This window comes from Epinephelus lanceolatus, unplaced genomic scaffold, assembly GCF_041903045.1.
Source record: "Epinephelus lanceolatus isolate andai-2023 unplaced genomic scaffold, ASM4190304v1 scaffold29, whole genome shotgun sequence".
Classification (NCBI taxonomy): Eukaryota; Metazoa; Chordata; class Actinopteri; order Perciformes; family Serranidae; genus Epinephelus; species Epinephelus lanceolatus.
In genome coordinates, this window is record NW_027556811.1 from 117592 (window position 1) to 127718 (window position 10127).

Genomic DNA, 10127 nt, shown 5'->3' on the forward strand with positions numbered 1-10127 from the left:
AGGCGCTGCAGCTGCTCTCCACTGACTGTACCGCCTGACTCTCACCTGATCTAACAGCTGATTGGTTTAGACGTCAACTCAACAAGATGACGTTTTAGATAAACTGCTCATTTTTGTTGTATTTTAGAGATTAAGACTGTATTTGTCTGATCTGAAGGTTTATTGTGTGAACAGAAAACATGTTGTGTGACTGATGGTGAAAACAAACTGATATATGGGTCTGATCACTTTTTTAATGAACGGAATCATTCCAGACAGGATGTTAGTGTGTCTGTGACTTCCTGTACGGACTGAAGGCCGCTGGAAACTGTCGGGAAACTGTCCGACTTCACCGCAGCTTTTTGTCACCGCCCCCCGCTGCGGCCACCTGCTCTCGTCTACTTTTCAGGTGAGGCGCAGTTCATCTCCTACTGCTGCACAGGGTTGCCTGGTCCGCAGTTTTTCCGCGGAATTTGGCTACGTGTTAAGTGTTGCCGCGGGTGAAAAAAAATTGTCCGCGGGTTGCGCTTGGGCAGACCTATTGCATACAGATTATGAATAATGCTCATGAATAAAGATTCATATTTTGAATGACAAATGTTTATACCCAAATCCTGTCAAACTGACTCTGGGACAGATCAGCCTACCCACATGTCACCTGCATGCCCACAGACACACAAGCACAGAACCAATCACAGCACACCTGTGCCCTGCCCTGCCCTACCCTGCCCGGGCCCTGCCAGATTGATACTGTGGAGTGCTATCATGGCGAATGTGCTGCATGAAGAAATTCGTTGATTAATATGACAAGAGGACAACTTACGCAACCGGAGAAAAATTGTTGTGTGGATGCAAATAAGAGGTATCCTAACCCGTCGCATGATTTGTTCCACTTGCAAGGGAGCCATGCGCCTACATGCTGTCTCCAAAGCTGATGGATATGTGTGGTAAGAAATGCCATTGCAACTAGGGATGTGCGCGATTATTTGACTAGTCAGTTAAACGTTTCTAACATCACTAGTCGGCACCAGAAACAATAGACAGTTAACCTAATTATTAATATTTTATTAATGTACAACGCTGATTACCTGATTAACTGTTGCGTCTAAGATGCAGCTATCCGCCACTTAGCCGGTGCTGCGACCCCCTCCCCAGCCCCAATCTCCCCACTCGGCCGGATGTAAGCGAGGGGTAACGTTGGAGAGATGACATCTCATAAAACTTGCACGGTTTGGCAGTATTTAAAAAAGAAATATAGAAAATGAAATCCAGGTTGTGTGTAGGCTCCATTGATGGTATGCTCGTATAGGCTCAGAAATTACTCTCTGATTGGCGTGTGATGCTTATTCCCATCTTGATTGGACATCTGCTTAAGCCCTGTGAGTATTAGCCCAGTAAGGCGGGAGTTGACGTCCCGCAACTCAACAACAGCCAGCCAGTCTGAACCCACAGACAGTGACACTGTCACAGGCCACAGTATCTACAGAGAGCTCATTCGGTGTCTGTACCAGGAAAGACAGCAGGCATACCGTTTTTTTCAGACAGTAAGAAGGCTAACTATACCTAATTAGTAAAGCTGTTGTCCAAACTAATGCATTAAAACGCATTAAAAATGAACGGAATAAACCATGTAACAGACTCAGTTTTAAAGCTAGAGTGAAGATACTGCTATCATATAAACTAGATGACCTGAAGCATCCACTGATACCAACCATGTTATGATAGCTTGTTGGATAAGGGGCTAAATAACGCTCCAAAGTTAAGCTAAATTGTGGCGGAATATGAGAATAAACAACTTGATAACATGAGTTTTTAACTTAGTCCTACATGATGTCAGCAGTAAATAAAACGAGTAATAAATAAGAATATTCAAATTAAAATGAACATCATGGTCAGTCATTGTTTTTCTGGTAAAATAATGATATCTGGTCACAATGCAGGCAGCACACAGCACAGAGAGACAGAGAGGCATGCTACTATAAGCAGTGACCAGACATTCATTCATTAATAAAGAGAAAAAAACATATGTTCTGAAAAGTTATGTAGATGGTTCATAATTTGAGCTTTGTAAAAAAGAAAAAAACTGAAATTGAAATGAAACTGTCAATAGAAAAGTTCAAAAGCATCTTCTTCCCTTAAAACACTCTTTGGTCTGAGTATTTAAACCTGATGGCTGCATTAGATCAGCGGTTCTCAAATTTTTTTACATCAAGGACCCCTAAACTGAGACAAATTAGACCACGGACCCCCATTTGATAACATTTTGAAACATAAACACCAGAAGTACACAAATATTTATTAACTGAGACTGAATAACATTACTTTCTTTGTCAATGTATGTTCAAATTAATGTCAATGGGATGAAGTTTTGAAAAAATTCTAGAGAAATTTGTAGAAAAACTGGCAATATTTACAGAAAAAAAAGTCGTAACAGTTTTAGAAAAAGTTATATTACTGGAGGGAAAAAGGCGTACAACTTGTAGAAAAAAGTCGTAAAAATAGATATGCATTGAGGACACGCATGTATAATAAGCAAAATCTCACTCCAGCCAGGTACCCAAAGTTGGCAACCGTGATATCACATCGTTTACAGCTCCAATCTGGAGACCCGAAAAAATAATGAAACTCATCACGGCAGTGACTGCACAAAATATGCTTCCATTCAATGTGATGTGGTTACTGAGAAATGTGATTAACGGTTTCAAATGGCTCCCACGTACATGCAGTATTTTTTCAGACTGTGTCGATTAAATTGTTCTCAAGTTTGACTGTTTTCTGGGTGTTGTCTTACTTTTAGACTAGTCGATTAGTCAAAATTTTAATGTTCGTTTAATCGACTAGCAAATTAGTCGCCAGGAACATCCCTAATTGCAACGTTAAGTATATTGATGTAATATTTTTTATGTCATTAACATTATAGTGTTAATTTAATCTACCGCTGGTTAATAGTTTATTTTTAAAATTCACCCTTTAGGTCTTGTGGCAGCAAAGGCCACCGTCAGCAGAGGAAATCTGTCAGAAGTGGATCAATCTTCTTCAATTCCCGGAGACCTCTCCAGAGCCATTTGGAGTTCATCCATCGGTTGGTGTATTATTAGTTAACATTAACCATTTTGGAAATGACCAAAATATGATTAATATGGTTATTTGGATGCAGCAGTAAGGGATCTCTGAATGAATATGTATGTATGATTCTATTTTATTTTTAAGCTAACATTAGCCCTATCCTAGGAAGAAAAGAAACTCATCTAAAATAATATAGACTTACCTAAAATGAATCTGGAAATGCAATAAAGGGAATAACTGTTTTTATCCTTACCTAGTATAATCTAAATTTAAAAGGCAACATCACCATTATAGCTAAGATCCCACAGACAATAGACCTATCCAATTATATAGAAGATAGTTGCTGTTAATAGGTTTTCTGATGCAGTGAAATAGAGTGAGTCCCCAATCAAATGTTTTTTGACAAAATGTAGTGTTCAACATGTTTTTGATGTTGTATGGTTATATCAATTTACGGTATGTTGAAAATGTACCTGGAAATTAAACAATAATTAACTTTATTTACAAAACATTATGCGAATGTCGCATCATTGTGACATATAATAGGAGTACTAGTGTAGTAACATTGCCAGAGTTAAGGGGATATATCCACAATGCATGTTTTCATGAGGTGAAATAACTCTCATTATGTCTTTCTATATATCATAGCAGGGCTGCCCCTGACCAAATTGGGGCCCTAAGCGAAATTTTATTTGGAGGCCCCCATCCCAAATGTATCACAGGTACAAAATGACCGTACAACAACTTGCAATTTAACTTGACAACCTTTACTGGCAATAACAAATGTACTGTAGATACAGTAGTTTGGCTGTATGAGTCAAATAAAATATAAAATTCAACCTGAAATAAATAAATAAATATTTAATAAAAATAACTTCAAACTGAAATAAATAAATAAACAAATCTGAGTCACAAATACCCGTCAATTACTCATCAAAAGAAAGTAACTTCCACCACCTCAATCCCCCACCCTTGATTAAACACTGAAAATAAAATAAAAGAGGGAGACAGGTTTTTCCTATTTAATCTTATTTTGCTATATTTCTCCCTCTCCCCTCTCTGGAGGCGTCCGATCTCCCTCAGCCCTCCGCCTCTCCCACCTTAATTAAACACTGTAAACAGAAATAAAATACAGAGACATTCTTTTCTATTTTCATCTTATTTAGCTATATTTCTCCCTCTCCCCTCTCTGGGAGCATCCGACCTCCCGGCCCCACACATACCCCTGAGGCTCGGATCTCCCCCTCCGTGGAGCTCGCCCGCCGTCCCAACCCCGCACACACTCCTGAGGCTCTTTTGGACGACATGTCGACAACTCTTCACCTGCTGCAGCTCTGCAAGTGCCTGCCAGCGCACCCCTCTTCTCTCCTTCCTCGAGCTGATTCTACGCGCGCCTCACGGTAGCGCATGTGCTCATCCATTGCGCATATGCACAAATGCGTCCCCTCACGCAAAATGTGGCCCCCCATGGAAGATGAGGCCCTACACACAGCACGTGTTCTGCGTTTAGGGAGGGGCGGCCCTGTATCATAGCATTTGCAGGAGAACCATTGCTGCTTCTATGGACCAACCTTCTCTGATCAACACATACTGTACACATGCATTACACATCCAGCCAGTACATGTGTGCAGAAAAAACATTAACAGTTCTGCATCTTGCAGATATATAAAGAAATTCATAGATGTGTAAACAAACATATGCAAACTTTGCCTTTACATAGTCCTGCATACTAATCTACAGCCAATTGACAAAACAAATGAAAGAAGGACAAAAAATAAGAAAAAAGGAAAGAAATAAAAAAGAATGAATCAAGGATAACAAGGCTCCCCACGACCACAATCCCAACACAGGGCTGAAGGACACCACTTAAACTACATAGAACTAAAAACTCCGCACAGCAACAACATAACTACAAAAGGCTGCGTATGTTGGCCTTATTGCTCATTTGAAACTAACACTAACAATTTAGTTATCTTAAACAAATGTTCTCCCTTCTGTGTTAATTAATATTATTATCCAAATGATTCATAGACTAATTATTGCCAGTGCACCTTTTCATGTTTTCATTTTTAGTTTTACTAAGATTAACCATTTCTGTCAAAGGTATTCTCAAGGATTGAGGCTGAGACAGACTGATATGATGGAGGATGGCATTGCTAGCAGCAGTTCCACTTTGACCAAGATGGCCTCCAGTTTGAGAAAGGTGTTGTCTCAATGATATGAAATGGATTTTAAGCTATACTGTGTAACTTTTGGACGTTGTAACTTTTGCCTTCATATGTCTGAATATGTGTGCTGCATTCATGTGGTGTTGGAAAAATGAGTTCCCGACCGTTTACTTCACTGTTTGTTGTCATGCAAAAACTAAAAACAGCTATTAATGTGTTTAAAAGCACTGAGCAATTGAATACAACACATCTGTGTAGCCGCCATGTTGGCTCCATATTACAAATTAAAAGCTCATGAACACACCAAAGTCAGAAGAAAGGGACAATCCAATGCAGCTGAATGCAGCTTTTTTTCATAAACTCCAATGTAGCCTACTGTGGCGCTAATGTAAAACTGAACTGTAAAACAGTGGATAAATTGTGTTGAGCATCAAACAACCCCTGACTCAGTTCACTACAACATTTTGATCCATTTGAACTGATAACATTTGGAAAGCCTGGATGAGCTGCATGATTGAATTTATCCCCAGTTAGCAGAGGGATACCCAGAAGTTAGCCAGGAAGTCTGGTCTACATTAAAAGGGCTAATGCAGGAATCTCGCCAGACAACAAGTTATAAAAATGTCTGGTATACAGCAATACAACAGTGTATTGCTGTATACCAGATATATGCAGATATTTAAATTACTTTGTAAGCAGTAGAATATATACTTGTGGAATATTTTGATCAACTTGCCTGTCTCAAATGTGAGCAAGCTCTAATATCAAACTTCCATCTCTCAAGGTCTGCATTACAGCCATCAATAAAATCAGACACCAGGGTAACATGAAGACGCGTCCTGGAAAACCTGGAAAATGATTGACCAATTTTCCAGTCATGGAAAACATATGGAAAATGAGAAAAAAGTCAAATGTCCTGGAAAAGCTGAGTTGTCCTGGAAAATTATTTATCATCCCTCTCTCTTTATGCTTTATGAGTGAACACAAACAGGCTAAAAGTTTTGAGCATACATGTCTGTTCTCAGCTGTATTTAATTCAGTCCCTCCAGAAAAGTTTTTTTTTTGTGGTTTATGCGGGCAAAAACCCTCGTTTATGCAACAGACCCCAGAGTGGTCGCAGAATAAAATAAACTATGACCCCGGAGTGGTCGCAAAAAAACAAATGACTCCGGAATGGTCGCAAAAAAAAAACCCAAAAAAAAACCAATATTGTAATTTCAGTTGGTTATACGACACTGTAATCTATGGGTGTGATGGAGCTATGATACCTTTTTCATAATTTCTAAGAATGTAAGAGATTATTTTATAGATATGTCATAGTCATAGACTGCACATCTTTTTAATCAGACATCTGGGGGTGGGAGAGGAATAAACATAGAAGCAATCTGTGTAAATGTACAAAAAGTAAGGTAAAACTGTAAAAAAAAAAAAAACAAAAAAAAAAAAACATTTCTCCAAAGCATGGGGGCAGGGGATGTATTAGTGTATGGTGTTGCATAATGTAGCATCTGAAAATGTCCTGGAAAAGTCCTGGGAACCCTGAAATTGTTTAGTCTTTATCATCATGAAGCTGTTATTATTGTGCACAGTCCTCCTTGTTATCTTGTCTTTACTTTGGTTAAATAGTAATATTTTACAGTGTCATTTACTGGGTTGAAAAGTGGCTTCCAAGAAAGCTTTCTCACTTCATCTGAAAATATTTGGTTTTACAGTATAACAGAGGACGGGTTGGACCTGCCTGGCGCCGGACAAAGAAGTGGGTTTTGGGCTTACTTGAAGTGGGGCAAATATCAAGACGACCCATACTGAAGGTGGTGAGAGGCCGCTCTAGAGAAGATCTCCTGCCAACCATAATATGTCATGTCAGAGGAGGCTCACAAATTGTCTCTGATGAATGGCGAGCTTACCAGCGGGCACTTACAAATCTAGGGTTTGACCATCACACAGTATGTCATAAAAGACGTTTGGTTGACCCATACACTGGAGCCCACACTCAGCACTTGGAACGTGCATGGCAGACATTCAAGGTTGAAGTATGGAGGCACCGTGGAAACCGTACCACAAACCTTTTGAAGGAACATTTAAGAGTGATCGAGTGGGAATACTGGCTGGGCAGGAATCACAGATTTCACATTATCAGCTGGCTGTTGCATGACATTAGGAAATATGCTGTGCATAGTTGTTGAAAAGTGAGGTACACACAGGTGCATTGCGGGTCTGCAGACACATGCTTCTCTCTGATGAACCAGAATCCGTGTATCATTTTGTTCTTTCCATTTTCAATTGACAATCACAAATCAAAAAATGAAAGAGTGACTGGTTATTTGTTTTTGAATCTGATACCAAAAAAGGAAAAGGGCTTGTTTATCATGCTTTAGATTTTAGGCTCAGATCAAAAATATGAAATGGAAAAATGGGCCACAGGAGAGAATTTGATTTTAATATTTAATTGGTTGGGTTTACATAACCTTGCGCAAGATACTCCATCCTTGGTTGGAGAGAAGCCAAGTTACACACAGAGCATTTAGTTAGCACTGGTAGAAATACAGATATTGCACCACACAGCTTAGAACACCTCCACCCCTCCCAGCTAAAGTAGGCTATACAACATTTTAACTTATCACAACGTAATAACGATCAGTGCATTTCCGCACGTAATGGCAGTACACAATACACCCAATGTACAGACAGATTTGACTTTTTTATTTCTCAGATACAACAAATGAGAAGTATTAGCAACTCTGCCCTCTAGTGACACAACACCAGACTGCAGAACATCAGGAATTATTTAAAAAAAAAAAAAAAAAAAATTAAAACAGAAAACAAAGGCTGGGGTGAACAAAGTAACCATTACATGCGTGAATTTTTTTTTCATTAACATGGATGTGGAAAAGAAAAGAGCCCTCAAGGTTGTCTATGACCTTGAGGCTGATTTTTTTTAAAAAATACTTAAACACAGTTAAGTACAGTACTCAAATGTACTTTGTTACTTCCCAATTGAAAGTAAAAAAAAATACAATCCTTACATAGTTTAACAACTTAAATTCTGTGTTCATCTTTACAAATGAAATTAGTAAATTAAGTTGAAAAACTACACATTCCAGTTTTTTAAAACTGTTCTTTAACACTTTTAAGATGAACATAAAAAGTAAAAAGAAAAATAATATTGTTTCCACTTTTAGGATTGGACCATCTACACTGGAGGCTCTTGGAACAGCAGCTCCAGTGACATATCTTCACTGCCCTGCTGCTTTTGATTTCTAAAAGAAGGCTCTGTAACTGATGTGCAAGGGTCAATCTTTATGATTCTATTGTCATCATTATCCACTAAACATGTCACAGTCGGCATTTCTAGGAGCATTTCTTCTATTTCATCAGGATTGTGAGTCAATTCAGTTTTGTTTTGTTGTTGCAGTACTTGGGTTATGGTGGCATTGTTGATTCTGTAGTCTCTTATTACACCCACAGTTTCTTTTAATGTCACAGTGCCCCTTAAGGTTTTCTCATATGTAGACATCTTTTGTTTTCTTTCACAGTGATCACATCTGTGATATTTGTCCATGGGATTGGAATTCCCTGTCTGGTGCTTTTTACAAATGATGCAACGTAATTTAGATTTAATGTCCACAGCAACAGCTTGCCCCAGAAGTGTTTTAATGTTTTGATCCACATCAATGTCTTCATGGTTGATAGGCAGTGTAATATCTTTGCACTCCGTAAAAGTTGAGTGTGGAGTTGTTGTAAGTAGACATTGTCCAGCAAAATGCCTTGCTGACAAGTTTGTAATAATGTATGACTTCTGTGCCTGTATGCACTGATACTGTTCATTCCACACCTGGATTTTCATAGCAGCTGTTCCGTCATTCCCCACCACTGTAGTGACCTCTTGGTTACTGCCATGGACAGAGATGGTGTATTTGTGGGTAGCAACTGATGTGATCTTGCATCTGATTGAGTCAATCTGATGAAATAAGATAATATTAATGTTTAAACTGTTAAATTATTAATGTTAAAGATTAAACAGTGGAGAAAGAGGAGCTAGTGAGTAAACACATTTACCTTATGATGAGAGGGTAGCAGTTTGACATGGGTAGGTTCCATTGTGGTGTTGAATTTGCAGATCACATCATACTCTGAGTATTGTCGGTAACCTGTTCATTAAAATATCCAAAGTAAAACAATTAGTCAGCTGATCATTATAGCAGAACTGTATTTTATGATAAAGATGATTAAGCAAAAAGTTGAGTTGTTTTATAAATACTTACTGCATGCTTTTCTTATGTTGAAGAGTTTGATGGCTTGTCTTGTTTCTGTAAACTTCAAAAAATGCACATGGAGCTGCATCTTGTAGGAAACAACGTTGTGAAATCTTCCACTTGAAATCTGAATTACTGCATTAAAGTAATGCGTTCCATTTTTGGATATCTTAGCTGCACTCACTTTACTGATATATCCCGCTACAGTGGCAACATCACTTTGATCTGCTTTAGGCTTCTTTCTTGGGTTCTCTTCCATGATTTATAAGTGGGGAAAACTCCAGAACTCCTTTAAATACTTCTCTGTCTGAACCAGGTGTAAACTATCAGCAATTAGGTGACTGACTAATCAGTACACAGCCAGTGGCTGCGTCTGAAAGGCCCACTGGCATACTGCATACTACTACTACATACTACCACTAGATACTACTCCTACCTACTAAACAAGTTGGGTCCATTCGGACATACTAAAAGACTGGTGGGAAAACACGTGCTGTACCTCTGCTCTGCCAGCAGATGGAGTGCCTATGAAATCAATCAATCAATCAATCAATTTTATTTATAAAGCCCAATATCACAAATCACAATTTGCCTCACAGGGCTTTACAGCATACGACATCCCTCTGTCCTTATGACCCTCACAGCTGATCAGGAAAA

The 10127-nt window shown here is 38.8% G+C and overlaps 1 protein-coding gene and 1 long non-coding RNA gene across 2 annotated transcripts; one reads left to right on the forward strand and one right to left on the reverse strand.

The window, feature by feature from the left end:
* The first annotated feature begins 885 nt into the window (after positions 1-885).
* On the forward strand, positions 886-7400 carry LOC144462222 (uncharacterized). The gene is made up of 3 exons (XM_078166038.1): positions 886-926; positions 5150-5249; positions 6915-7400. Exons 1-3 carry the CDS (start codon positions 886-888, stop codon positions 7398-7400), a joined length of 627 nt encoding a protein of 208 aa, XP_078022164.1.
* Positions 7401-7646: 246 nt separating this feature from the next.
* LOC117246875 (uncharacterized) lies at positions 7647-9801 on the reverse strand. The gene is made up of 3 exons (XR_013490567.1): positions 9480-9801; positions 9274-9365; positions 7647-9175 (listed from the first exon to the last, which is right to left on the reverse strand). It is a non-coding gene; the product is annotated as an uncharacterized LOC117246875 (long non-coding RNA).
* Positions 9802-10127: the final 326 nt, after the last annotated feature.